A 14,956-nucleotide genomic window follows, 5' to 3' on the forward strand; every position below is an offset into this window, starting at 1 on the left:
TGAGTGACGCCGTCGAAAAGAGATTACGTAAATTCATCAGAAAAGCATTCGGAGCTCTCTCCTCGTTAACTTCTTCTTCGCGATTGTGGCTGCGGATTCAACCCCCCTCGGAAAATAATCTTTTTCTTCTCATTTTCTCCATGTCTCTTTCTCGCACCCTTTCTCTCTTTTCTCCGACGCTCGCTGCGGACGTCAAAATATGACAGCTCTCTCGAGTCACCACTTTCGCGACAAGAGTTACGTCACGGGGGGTTGCCACGACCGATCATTAAAGTAAAGGCGCGCTCGTGACTACTTTGTTTTGTAAAAATACTTAAGTCGGTGTTTGGTCAATTCTGCGATTTGCAAAATTAATATACAGCATTGTTCCTGAAAAATTTCAGTTATTAAAAAAATTGAAATTGGCTATTTAACTTTTATATCTTGAGTAAACTTTCATATTAAATAACAATATTTACAAGTTCTCGAAATTCTTTTCTATTAATTTTTATTATTTTTTATCAATTTTTCAAAAATCTAGAAAAATATACTTGAAAGACTGTTCAGATTTATATTATATATATTACAAGCAAATTGCTGGTTTATGAAAATGTAACATTTTGATTTGTTGTTATTTTCCTACGAGTATAAATTCAAATATGAAGAGTTTGATAATCACTGGCACGTTTCACTAAGCTGACGGAAGCGGTAAATGGTTCGCAACCAACCCCCTCGACGAGATGCTAATTCATATTCATAGATGTAGCGTTTAGCATTATGCCGTTAAATTCCCCGGAGAGTCGGTTAAGAGACGGAGTGGCTAATATTTCTATTCATATTTCCGCTCGTTGTGAAAAAGAGACGAGGGTGATTTCTTTCATTTTTTTTATGGATCACCTAATTTTTTGTACGGAAAATCGAGAAAAGCTCAACAAGACTAGCAACAAATCGAGGGACAAATACAAAAACATTTAATCGTTACTAACAATAATGCTTGTTAATTTTTTGGATGTATTAATATTGCGCAATGTTAATGCAATATATTGGGATAGTAAAAGGTATTGTTCCACAAATTTACTTTTTTTCTTTCCATTTTAAATTATGAAAATAATTTATGATTATAATCCTAAGTTATATTAAAATGTCATTATGTTAGAAAAATTCAAATATAGAATATCTTGGAATAATAATAAGATAAATATTAAGAGAATGAAGCTGATAAGGAACAAAAGCTGATGTAGAAAGAATTTTGACAAAATTAAATATTGATGTCATCATTAATGAAGAAGTTGAATTCGAAGGAATACTTTTATGGTTTATTGATCATTTATTTGTTTCCATTTTGATCATAAATATAAATTAACAATTTTTAATATCAGCATTAATTATGTAATATGTAAACTTCTTTTCTCTTTCTCTTTCTTATTATTACAATATATATTTAATTTTCTACAAAGTTCGCTAAAACAATAATAAACAATTATAAAAGATTATGTAGCATTTATAAATAAATATCTAATTTCGTTTCTTTCCCCTTCTTTCTTAATAATCACGAATATAAAGTATATTCAATAAATATAATAAGATTGATGCAAAAGTTATACTTTCCCGCGCGTTTTCTCTCGTTTTATTATTATACAAAATTGAATATTACATATTATTAGTCCCAGGCTTCGGCTTCATATTCGACTTGCGAAAATGATGATAGTTCGGAAGCACTTTTAGCAGAAAATCCAACTGTCCAATCTGAGGCTAATTAATACAATGGAATAAAAAAATCAAATTTTGTATTATGAAATAATAGAATAAAAATAATATATAATGCTCACATATGGTTTGTCATTCATTTCTCTACGTTGACACTGACTTCCGTATACTATCATATTTTCGGGTACAATTTCTCGTTCAGTCAAAGAGCACGCTGCTCCAATTACGCATCCATTGGTTAATTCGATTTCTCGGCCAACGTGCGCTTTTGAACAAGAAAAAAGTTATTTGCAAAATGCGTGTATAAAAATTTATAATTAATATTTTTATAAGTCTTATTGAATGATTCTCTTAAATTGTTCTCTGACCTGACAAAATTAGTTCTACTTGTGTGATCTAATACCACAAATGCAATATTTATTTATATGTATTGAAAAATAACTGTTAGAATATTATATATACCTTTTGCTTCCAAAATATTGTTATCTCCAACTTTGAATGACTCACACGTACAATCAGTCTCAAAGACATTGTAGTTTCCTATTATCTGCACCGGTACTGTTACAGATTCCGGAGCATCAGGAGGTGATCTGCAAAATATGCAATATATTAGTAATTAGTATAAAATTGTATGTTTTATGAACAATGTGAACATATTAAATTTGCCTGTTAGCTATAGTTGCCATTTCTTCTATTATATTGCCTTCTCCTATGATGATTGGACCAGCCTCCGCTAGAATGCATGCCCTAGGATGGATTATAGTTTTTGCACCAATGGAAATGTCTCCTTTCAGAATACTTTCTTCGCACACTACTGCACCAGGTGCAATTTTTAAGCTATAAAGATATAATTGTAAACATGTACAATTATCTGTATGTATAAAAATGAAGTATTAGTATATAATACTCTCTCTTCTAGTTCTTCATTTATTTTCTTCATTATATTTAGCACTTTAATATAATGCTTATTGTTAAAAAACCTCAAATGTTTTTGCATCGATCTTCATTACTATTTCTTCTATACGTGCATATTTACATATTGATTTGTTATAAATATGTGTAATCAGGTTAGGAAGCATCAAACTAACCTCAAAAGTACAATCTGATATTGTAACATGAAATGATAACTTTTAATAAATATTAAAATTCAAGTCAAATATCAGTATAATATTATATATATTTAATGTAAGTATTGTTAAATTTACTTGGCGCGGCGATAAGCCGAAGAATTGTTAAAAGTCGTTTTTCCGTCCATTTACGATGTCAGTTTGGCTCCAATGACAGATGACAGTTCCCTGCTGGAGATGCAAAGTATAAACCGCTTGATATCGATATATCGAAATATTCCATGTTTTCTTTCGATAATATCGTGCGCAGAATTTAAAAATATTTTCATTCAAATATTGACTAGCTATTAAAAGAGACATTGTTTAAAGAATTATTAAAAAGTTTTTATAAACAATAAAATCAGATTACTTGTCAATAAATGTAATTTGTGGAAAATTAAAATTGATGAGATAGTCGTGATGTTAATATCCTTCTCTATATCTTACTTATAAAATAAAAATTTATTATTTAACAACACACAAGTTAACATACATATATCAAAATTATTATTATTAAAATAATGGTGTCATTATGTGGAATTAAAAAATTGTTATTATAAATTGTTGACTTAAAATTTTTATCAGAATACAATTATTATTATTCATTGCATATATTAATATTTATTACACTTAAGAAGCTTAAAAACTAATTAAACTACCCATCTTAGAAATAAGGATAATTTCTAAAATAATTTTTGAAATGTATTGAACAGTAAAAAAGATTAAAGCGTAATAAGTAAATTTAAGGTTTTCATTACTTTTCCTTAAATGTTGAACGAAAACAGCAGTTATATTTAGGGGATTATAACAAAAAGAATTCTAAAAAAATATATATTTTTCCATTTTTATACAAGGATAAAGAAAATACGTGTGTAAGTAATGTTATCTTATGGCTTATCATATTAATAACTCTTATTTATTAAGATTTAAATAAATTTCAGGAGCCGATACAAAATATTTATTAGATTGAATATATGAGTCTAATACGTTAACTATTTTTGTTTGTTAAAACGTTGAATAATATTTATTAAAATGTACATAAGTAAAAAAAAAATAGTTTAACTATAATATGATAAAAATTGAAGAACACAGTGTGAGAACATTGTTAACGTATGCAAATACGCGTTCTATCTACTTAAACTATTGTAAGGATACGAGAGAGAAGGAAAATTTCGAGTGTAATTGCGCAACAAAAGGGATAATATATTCACACATAAGAAACACAGAGTATCTTCGTTTAGATATTTAATATAACTCTATATTATCCGTCAACTCTTTTATTTATTATATATATTTTTTATATATTATATATTATAAAATTTAACTCCAAATTGCGATAATAACGTCTAATTGCAACGTGCGTGCGCGTGTACGTGTTGCGCCTTATTATACGCGTGTGAGTTTTGTGTATGTGTAACAATGTGTATTCGTATACGGGTACGTATTCCATATATGTGTGTGTCTGTTGTGTGTGCGCGTGTGTATGTGTGTGTATGTGTTGCTCTTGAATAAGGGGATATAAAGATGTGAGCGAAGGAGGGTATCGTAGATGGTATGCATTTTGCACTCGCGCGTAACATGACTGTGTACGTGTTCGATCTACAATTAAACGAATCCTACGCACTTATTTGTTAATCGGCAGAATAATATGCATTCTCGTAATTTTTCGCTATAAATATATGCAACCGTCCGAAAGCGTGTCAGTCGGCGCACCGTGACGGATTCGCCGTCGCTCTCGTCGATCCTTCTTTAATCGCGTTCGATTCTCTCGGATGTATATTAAGTCTTTTTCTTGCATACTATGTTATACAAACAAGCTTATTCTTAAGAAGAATAAAAAATTAGTATTTTTATCAATCAATTTCATGAATGATAACGTGATTGATTCAGAAGTAATTTCCTAAAATTTGAGAAAATTATTTTTCATCTTTGCATTTATAAAAAAAAATATTATGCAAATATAATGTAAATACGCCACTAATACATTAATATCTAAAAGAAATATAAAATAATTAAAGCTGCCTTTTTTGTGTGATAGTTGGACACTTTTTTACCTCTTATGAAAAAATAACAGAATTATAACTTTTCATACTAAAGTTATTGACATTTATACTAATGTTATTGACATAATTTGATTTAGCAAATAGTGTAATTTAATAAAATAAAACAGATATAAAAAAAGCAAATATACAATTTTTTACTTTTTGTAAATCGAAATCTAATTTTTTTTTGTAAATCGAAATCTGTATTAAAGCAAAATTGACATTGCATATGCATCCGAGAGTTATCCTTCATAGGTCTAATTATGATCTTATCATATTATAATTGCATTTTGCATGATTTCATCTTATTTTGAAATCATCTTAAAAAAATTTTTTAAGGATAACAACAACAAACATTTATATTTATTTATCTTCATCTTAAAAGTTAATAATAATTTCCAATTTTTAAAAGTTAAATAATTTCCAATTTTTAAAATGATTAATTAATTAATAGTATTTCAAAGTGATCTATTTTCTCGTTCTTTGCTATTCTAGTAATGACTTTAAAACCTAAGAATTTTTTTAATAATCAAAATCCGAGAATGCAAGGAACAAATAATGCGACAACAATTCAAAGATTAAAACGTACTTGAAAGATCAAAGATTCAGGCCTGAGAATTTTGAAAAATTAAAAATTCAAGAAATTTAATAAACTCAAAGTAAGAAAAAAAATTAATCTAAAATTTTATGACCTAAAAAAATTGAAACTATATACATTCAATACAATGTAAAATTTGAGATCTTCTTTTCAAGATTAGTACCCTCCAATTTTTTTCTCAAATTTAATAAATATCAATAATAAAATATTAACATTCTATTTATATGTATGAGTTAATATATTATATCATGAGCAAATCTAATATTTTTGTTATCATATCAAATTGCTGTAAAAATTTACGTTAACATTCGTAAATAACAATGATTTAATAAAAATTACAAAGTCATTGCATATTTAAGAATTGCAAATTATCATTCAAGCTGAGTGTGAGTATTTGTTTTAACGTGTAGTTTTAATAATTCTGCCATTCGAGCAAATAATAATATATAAATACGTAATAAATCGAACTATAAAGAGCTAATAACAATACATTCTTAACACTTTCGCAACCGCTGATATTTAACTGCAAATTTAAATTACAGTTTTGATATCGGTACATTCTCGACCCATTAAAGATCGCAATTATTATATTATATTTATATTTTATATATAACTGTGTGTTATATACTAAATATAAGTGGAGTATAACTATCTTAATATCGTTATAAGATGTTGAAAAATTAAATGTCAAAAAAAATGTTCAGAACTTTTAGCACAAATCTCTGATGATTTTTTTTCTGACATTATTTCATCATTACCATTATAAGGTTTCAAAAAAGAAATTATAATGGATTAAATACGTGATAAATGTTAAAGACTGCGTTACCCTAAACAGTATAAATTATTTTACTTACGTAATTATATAAAAAGGCCAAAGACAAACACACAACATACTGCGTAGATTTTATAATAATAAATACTTATATACACTCACACAACAACAAAAAATAAATGATGTTTGTAATTTATACGTGTGGAAATTAGATTTTATTTATTTATATTAAACTTTATAAATACAAACAAATAATAATAGAGCGCTATGAAGTTTCTATAATTAAAAACGATCTGTCATACCCCGCTTATACCGTTTAGGGTTTACATAATTAGCTGCAATATTCATAATTTGCCTTAAACAAATTCACTATAGAATGAGACACATAGTATTCGCACGTCATCGCTATAAGTAACTCTTAAATAAAAATGTGTGTTGCAATTTTAAATATATATATATATATATAGCATTATTCTTTAAATATATTACAAGCTCTCTATATATTTTTAAGATTCTTAAAGAGTTTAAATATCTCTCATATATATATATATATATATATATATATATATATATCTATATAACAAGTTAAAAATATTTATAATAAAAGCACAAGGTGTGACTTACAAATACTTTTATTATTCCAGCTTCTTAACAACATAGTGTTATTTATAGCAAAAAGGTGATGGCGTACGAATACCTTTTCTTTATTCCAGCCTGCCTCTTAGCAAGATAATTTTATACTTAGCAACGACGCGAAGGCGTACGAATGCATTTTAATCGGCCCGGTGCCCAAACGACGTAATTTTTATCTAAAAATACACGGGCGGTCGCGAAAGTGTCGATGAATAATAACGAGCCGTTATTAAATCCTTTCTTAATCTCCTGATCTTCGATCAATGATCGACGACAGCGAGGAAAGCCGGTGACGGTGCGTATATAAACGCTTCGTGAGGGTGTCTTAGCGCGCGATGACGGGCTATTTTATGTTTTTTTTTTCTTTTTTATCCGTAAGAAGTATACGATTTACGTATAAAGAGACGCGTCATACAAGTGCCGTACAGTACCAAAAACGTTTTTAATGCGCGCGCATAATGCGATCGATTAGCTCTATCTATGCCTGCATCCGTGAAAGTTGCATCCGCGCGTCACAATTCATATAATATTTTTCTCTCGCTCTCACTTTCATTCTCTTTCTTTCTCTCTTTCACTCCCTTTCTTTCTCTTTGTCTGTCTCTGCGTATGTATGTGTATGGATTCTCGTGAGCGTGTTATGTGTCATCGTTATCCGTGTAATCCGGCCGAGTTGGTCCAGGGACGAAGAATCTCTGTCTATAACGCTCATCGTACTCATTAATCGCGAAGATCGTCGAATCTCGATCATTCCGCTCCTCGAAATATACTCCCATATATATAGTATTTATATATATATATATATATATATTTTTATTTATTTATTTATTTATATATTTATTAATTTATATATATATATTTTTTTATTTATATATATGTATTTATGCTATATATATATATATAAAGTAGCTGAGAACTCTATACTCGAATCACTACTCGAAGTCGCGACGACGGCGGAACGCGTAACCGCTGCCGAGATTTCTGCATTTAAGCTAATTGTAAGGACGCGTTTATTCGAATATTCTTGCTAAGGCGAAAGAAATTTCAAGTATCGAATCGATGGTGTAATACGTGTTAAGATTAATCGTGATTAAAAGAGTATCCCTAGAGCTAGTTTTGTCGTATCTTTAAATAGAAGACGGTGCTTTATACTTGCTTCTTTAGTCATATCTCTTCACCTAGTAAAACTTATTTGAATATTTAGCGAAATGACGCGTCCTTTACCGGCTATACGAGCGGAAAGAAGAAACTTTGATCTTTTCACAGCTCGTACAAGTTGACTACAATAATGACGATTGATGTAATCATGTTTTATTATCAGTTTCTAAAATACTTTTAATTTCTTGTTATCGATTCATCACACTTTCGACTTTTATAATTTGCTTTTAAATTCCTTGTCCTCCTCTCTTCTTGCCCGTTCCTAAATTTCTTTCTTTTATAACGTTGATAGTTTTCATCACATTTCTTAATTGTTAACGTTTCATTTATTACAAAATTTATTTTTTACATGTCATTATCACGTATCTATATTTTATCATTAATATAATCACGCGTAAATTTCTTTTGTACTATAAATTTTATTCTTTGTCCGTGATTGACGATCAAGATACGAATATAACAATTAATAACGAAGGCGAGATAAAGTTGGAACGTGAGAGATGATCGAGTAAAAGTTGGAAGAAGAAATTCTAAAACGTGATAAAAACATGCTCATTATCGCCATTATCGCGCTTAATTACACCCAACTTTGACGCGGTTCCACGATTCCTCGCCCTCAGTAATATAAGCTCTACCCTTCGCTGACGCTATTCGTTGGGTTTGCTCGCTCTCGTATTCTCTCTGTTCGACGATGTGATAATATCGGTCTCTATGTCGCAACGAGCGGATCGATCGAGATTTTCTTCTCGTAAAAAACATGCCAATTCTCGATTATAATATTATATTACATTATCTCGTCCTAGGACCGTCTAAGCAGGACTTGGTTAATCACCGTTCCTCTTCCTCTTTCTCCTCCCTCTTTTACTATTTTTTTTTTTTAATTAATACAATATATACTTTATGCATGTATCGTAACAACCGATAATTCAGGTCTCTCACTCTTTTTCGTTTTCACTCGTATTCGCTCGTCCGTTTCTCGCTTACACACGCACATTCTCTCGCTTTCGCTCGCTCGCTCGCTCGCTCGTTTGCTTCGCACGCATTCGCGATTTTTTTCTTTGCTATATAATATAATCTTATAATGACATGTGCGTATGTGTATACACCTTTACGTCGGTAAGACGTATCGCGCGCGCGTATACACATACGCATCCACACTATGTATATATTTATATATTTATATTTAAATATATATATATATATATATATATATATATATATTTCTGTATATACTTTATGTTGCTTTTTATGTATACTTTATATATAACAATGTTTTATGTTTATTTAAGGCCCAATACGTTCATTACGAAGGAAATTATCTGCAACAGAAAGGAGACGAATATATGATTAAACAACGCTTGTACCTGGTTTGCTCCCTGTCGTAAGCACCGTATGAGTATAGAACTATTCAGTCGACAAGTTGTATATATGTTCCTGACGTTGTCGTCATCGTCGTCATCGCCGTGAAGGATGCGCAAGAGATGTTCGCGGTACGCCGGACACCAGTAGATGATCTACGCGTGATTGGACAAAGTGATAACTTAAATGAACTCGCCAATTTTGCGATTCAAGATTATCATCACATTTTTTCTTTAAAGAAAAATTAGAGAGAACAACAAATAGAATAATCGGTAAAACTGCATAAAAGATAGACATACCTCCGATTTTATCGCCACTTAAATATGTTATAGAGGAGGTTTTTCTGAGTAATTCCCTGCAAGAAATAAATGGGGGGTGGTATTGGTTTAGGAGATATAACAAATTAAAGTTTCATAGTTTTAAGAAGATTAGGAAAAATGAAGTTTGTGTACGTTGTATTTGTTGTACAGCAGACATGTAAAGTGTTTGTTTACATTTACGGGATAGGTATCCGATCATGGATATTTTATCAATAATATGTTTCACCTATTTCTCGCAATTTGTTAACAGTTTTCAACATGCAACTGCATATACGAGTTTGTGAATCTTGTTGTGAAAAATATTATTTATTGAATGCGTGAGCGAAAGAGGACCTCTGTCTCTCTCTTTCTGCACCTCCCCCCCCCCCGGAAAACAGCTTTTTTTCAATGAAAAAATAATAAATTATATAGCATACACATACTTTAATGTCAAATTTCAATTTGTTATATCTTCTAAATGCCGTTCTCCACTTATTTCTTGCGAGGAATTACTTAGAAGAATCTTCCCTATAACATATTTAAGTAGCGATAAAATCGGAAGTGTGTTACTTTTTATGGAGTTTTACCGAATAACGAAATATACAATATATACGTAATATAATTAATATACACAATTTTTAAACATCAAATATCATATTATAGCATATACTAAGAATCTAAAAATGCACGATAAAAATGTAATTTAATTATAATATAAAACGAGTAAAATCAAATTTAATAAGAGAATGAGACAAACGTATTTTTCTCCTTACTTTTTTTATTGAAGAAAAAAAAAATACTGTAATTAATGCCGAAAGTTAAACTCTATTATATTTTTAAACTTTATTCTAAAATGTCTGTGTAAGAATAATTAGGCAAAAATCAAGATCTGTAAAACACGTATTTCTTCCCTCGAAAGTAAAGCTACAATACTTTCTTTACCTTTAACCGTGTAAAATCTGTTTCAAAGATTATTCCACCGTTCTAAATTTTTTATTTAAAAAAAAAAAAAAAAAAGTATATTATATATTATAATCTTTTTTATTCTGTTATTTATAGATAAAATTTGAAACAAAAAAATTAAGTTGCACACAAAATTTTGCTACTATATAAAACTCTATCAACAATTTTAGCGAGACCATATACCAGCGTTCTATTCAGTTCGATGTGTTTTCTTTATCGCGTGATTCTACCGTATTATTTTTCTTACTTTCCTAGATTTATCTTTAGCGTGCTCATCTTGACGTTTCCTAGGAAGAATCATCCGACCACGGATGATAGGCAACCAATCGATTGTCTCTCGAGAGAGGCATTACTTAATATTTTTATCTAACAATAAGACAGAGAAAGTCCATCATGATAAATATTTGAAAGCCTACCGGACATTTAGTTTGACTTAAAGGCCAAAAATTTCGATCTCGGACAACACGCATATCTTGCACAATAATATCGTTTTCTACAATATATAATTGACATAACGAATTAGATATCGAACATAAGTCTATTATGCGAGCAAAAAATACAGATCATCTCAAAAACATGTATAATAAAGCTTTATAAAATTTATTGAAAGAATCTTGAATGAAAAATGTTTATAATTAAATATTTGTTATAATAAAATATTCACAGAGAGAGTTATATATATGAACAATTTTTATACAAGGCTAATTCAAATAAAAAATCAAAATAGTAATTAATTTTGTATTTAAATCGTACAAATAAATTTTTATCAATGGAAAAAGATATTAAAAGATCAAAAAAATATTATATAAATCTTTTTGAGACACTCTGTAGCTTTAAATCCAATTACTGGCAGTAAAATGTCTCCATATCGATTAACATAAATTTATCGACACTTTAACTCATCTTAATATTAAAATAAATTTATAATTATGCATTCTTACATTCTTATCTATTGTAATCTTTAGATTCGAATACGTTAAACGTAATACATTAATCGTAATGATTTTAAACGCGGGAGAAACATTTTAAAATACATAGACGCATATAAAGTTTAACATAACGTTTAATATTAAATTTCAGGCAAAATTTAACGTTTAACAACAAACAAAAATAAGTTAGTATGCTCTATAAACCATATATACGCTATCCGGTAGGCTAGTCATTAAAATCCAAGCTGGTTTAGAATAATCGCGGATGAATAAGATTGCAGAGGATGAATCAGATTTGAATTAAAAATTCGTGAAATTCTAGAGAAAATATCGTGAATGGTACGAATAACTTTTCTTTAACGTTCAAGAATGATTGCTAGAGTAGATCAATATAAAATTGATAAATATTGCTGATGTTGCGAACGATTAAAATCCGATACAACCTCCGATTATATTCATCCGCCTTTTTATACCTTGATTTCTCATTCACACAAGAGACGTCCAAGTAACATTGAATTAGGGGATTTAATATTCATTTTTATAGAAAAGATTTTTTTTAAAGAGAAATGTGTTATTACTATAAACTGTGAAAGTATATTGAGATTAAGAATTGATATTTTTGAAAAATCAAAGATTCGGACGTTTTCGAAGGAGAAACAGAGTCGGTCTACTTTCGAATCAGATTGATAGTAACCATATATAAACATATTTACAAATTATTCTTTTCTAATTCGTTAATCTTAATTTTAACCCTTTCAACGGTAGTGTCGAGTTTATCTCGTGCCGATTTCAAAAACATCATGTGGCCAGTGACAAATTGTTCTTAATTAATATAAATTATAATAAGAAGAGAATAAAGTTATGACTATTTATATTATATAAAATATAAGTTTTATAAATTTTATGATCTCTAAGTATTTTATATTATATTATTTCATCCTTGCAAAAATAAGCTGAATAAAAAATCTTGGCATTTCTCCAAAATCTTAAACAAGTATAATTTACCGATCAAAGGGTTAAAACATGCACACATATTGTTTTCCTTGTATTATAATTATATATATATATATATATATATATATATATATATATATATATATATATATATATATATCATATTCATCGCACAAATTGAAATGTTATAAAAAGATTTGTACGTGTGAACAATTGAGAGTTCGCCCATTTTTCTGAAAGATTTATTTTTTCTTTTCTTTTGCAATTTAAACAATAAAAAAGATATATATACACAATATAGAGATATATGTAAGACTCTCGAATATTCATTGCATTGGTACTCGAAAAAGCTAGTTTGCAAAAAGTGATGTCAAGCGAATATTTGCGATAAAAAGTATATCAACAACTCGAAAAATATGTTAAATCTTTTCTTGGTACTCAAATAATAATGTATTAAACCTATTATAATGTTTTATATTGTGTGTCAGTACAATACAAAGAAAAAAGAAAATTGAAAATGCTACCAACTATCACAAAAATTTATCCAGATAATTTTTTATCTTCTTTCAGCTTTCCCACGTACTATAAATTATATAAAATGATCTTGATTTAATATTGTTATATAAAATAATATTCTTATTTGTTTTGTTTCCCCGCCTTTATTCTACAAACTTCTTTATTTATAATTAAATAAATATAAAACAAAATATATACAGAATCAGAGAAATGTCCTATTATCCCATCTTTACATTAAAAAAAAATGTTTCACGCATTGATATTCAATTTTTACTTGATCCTTTTCCTTGTCAACGATTTTTACCAATTTATCAAAAATCTATTTAAAAACAAGCCGGTTTGTAATTTTATCATTAATATCACTCTCCCCAAATTTAATTTTGATAAAATGAAAAACATATTATATCTTGATACATCTAAAAATTTTCGAAATTATACTAGTAATACATATTTAGAAACATAACAAAATTAATACAAGTTTTCAATAGATTTCAATAACAACAAGTTCTCAATAAATAAGTAATTTAAAGTATTCTCTCTGCATAAAGTACCAACCAACACATAGAAAATTATTTTTTAATTCTTATCTAGATTTTGAGAATATGCTGTTTCTAGTTTTATCTATTTTAAAGTCTTATAAGAGTAATTAATAGATATCAGTATTTTCATTTTATATTTTTGTAAATTTTGGATTATCAATTTCAAAATTGTTGCCATTTAGACCTTGTGCTCTTTAGGTCTTGTGTTAAGTTTATTACTTTTGTGCGTCATATCGCAAAACGCAAACAAGTAACGTTGCAATTAATTTTAAATTTATTTATTTTATATTAATCATCCCAAATGTATTTTAAATGACTTTATTTTGAATGATTATATTGAAACCATTCAAACCTGACCATCCTAGAGAGAGAAAGAAACTACAGTTAGGATTTATTTAATAAACATGATGCGCTAAATATGGTCTCACTCAAGTTATTTTTATTTATTTAATAAGAATTTATTTAATGTGAGAATGATTGGATTTATTATAATCATGAGCTAAGAACTGTAGAACTGTAGAACTACGTTAGAACTACTAAACATGAAACGTGACTACGAGCCCAATCCTAAATTCTAAAATCCAGATAAGCATTAGCCGACATCGTTTCTCGCCTTTCCGAGCACCAATTCTCAATAAATTGTCTTAAAAGTACTTGTCTTAAAAGCACATATTTCCGAACCCGAAGATTCGGAGTCGAATAAACTAATGTAGCATAAGTGTCTGCCATGATTCGCGTTGTTATTCTCGACATGAGACAATAATCCCCATTAAAATCGCTTCGCGACGAGACGGACCGTCGACACGATCGATCGATCGATCTGTCAACATTTGCGTCACCGCGCCCTTTATTATCGAGATCATTCTCATCCAAGCCGGCTCGCGGATTCTTCCTAGGAAGCGTCGCCGCTTCCGGTTCCCCATGAGATGGTCGGTTATCTCTCTTCCGGGATGGTCGGACTCACCTTGACCGAGCAAGATCCGCGACGCTACTCGCGCTCCTGTTCACTCGGCAGCGCCGGGATGACACTCCGCGCCGCATCGCTCGTTCAGCTGTCGACGCTGAAGAGCTCCTTGTGGAGGGCCGGAAACTCGAGGTGCGGCTGCGACCGCTTGAATTTAGCCAGCGCATCCATGTGCAGTAGCGAGATCTCTCGTAGCTGCGGTATCTTGGCGAGGATCGCATCGCACACGGTCACATCGCCCTTGATCGGTGTCACGTGATTTCGATCAAGTTCTGACCTCAACGCTCTGATCACCGCCTGTGACAGCCTATTGATGTCCCCCAGGCACTTTAGTCCCGGTCGATCTACGCAACGTATCATAAGTTAGTCAACTTTGGTGCTGTTCGAATGATAGTGAAAATGATAGAAAAATGAGATTATTATTATATTATTTCGACATAT

General features: G+C 29.7%; 2 protein-coding genes across 13 annotated transcripts in view; both read right to left on the minus strand.

Moving 5' to 3' along the window:
* Positions 1 to 1,348: 1,348 nt before the first annotated feature.
* Positions 1,349 to 3,000, minus strand: Dctn6-p27 (dynactin subunit 6). The gene is made up of 5 exons (XM_070308011.1): positions 2,892 to 3,000; positions 2,353 to 2,523; positions 2,149 to 2,276; positions 1,809 to 1,951; positions 1,349 to 1,731 (listed from the first exon to the last, which is right to left on the minus strand). Exons 1-5 carry the CDS (start codon positions 2,939 to 2,941, stop codon positions 1,630 to 1,632), a joined length of 594 nt encoding a protein of 197 aa, XP_070164112.1. The 5' UTR covers positions 2,942 to 3,000; the 3' UTR covers positions 1,349 to 1,629.
* An 849-nt stretch (positions 3,001 to 3,849) lies between these two features.
* Hr3 (Hormone receptor 3) overlaps positions 3,850 to 14,956 on the minus strand; it is an 81,194-nt gene continuing 70,087 nt past the window's right edge. For 8 of the 12 annotated variants that reach the window (XM_070307687.1, XM_070307684.1, XM_070307686.1 and 5 more), the window contains 2 exons: positions 14,516 to 14,859; positions 3,851 to 9,506 (listed from right to left, as the gene is read on the minus strand). In XM_070307687.1, the coding sequence (XP_070163788.1) occupies positions 14,600 to 14,859 (260 nt within the window). In that variant the 3' untranslated portion in view covers positions 3,851 to 9,506; positions 14,516 to 14,599. Of the gene's footprint in view, positions 9,507 to 13,539; positions 14,860 to 14,956 lie in introns of those variants that run through there. The other 4 variants (XM_070307678.1, XM_070307675.1, XM_070307676.1 and 1 more) reach the window with 3 other exon arrangements.

Source organism: Polyergus mexicanus, unplaced genomic scaffold (genome assembly GCF_030449975.1).
Source record: "Polyergus mexicanus isolate NDT 795.1 unplaced genomic scaffold, iyPolMexi1.0 SCAF_15, whole genome shotgun sequence".
NCBI classification, from domain to species: domain Eukaryota; kingdom Metazoa; phylum Arthropoda; class Insecta; order Hymenoptera; family Formicidae; genus Polyergus; species Polyergus mexicanus.

Coding starts and splice junctions, on each gene's coding strand:
- Dctn6-p27 (XM_070308011.1), bottom strand. CDS start 2,941: ATGGACGGAAAAACGACTTTTAACAATTCTTCGGCTTATCGCCGCGCC. Junction 2,524..2,891: donor TCGGCTTATCGCCGCGCCAA/GTAAATTTAACA, acceptor ATATCTTTATAG/CTTAAAAATTGCACCTGGTG. Junction 1,952..2,148: donor CAATATTTTGGAAGCAAAAG/GTATATATAATA, acceptor CTTGTTCAAAAG/CGCACGTTGGCCGAGAAATC.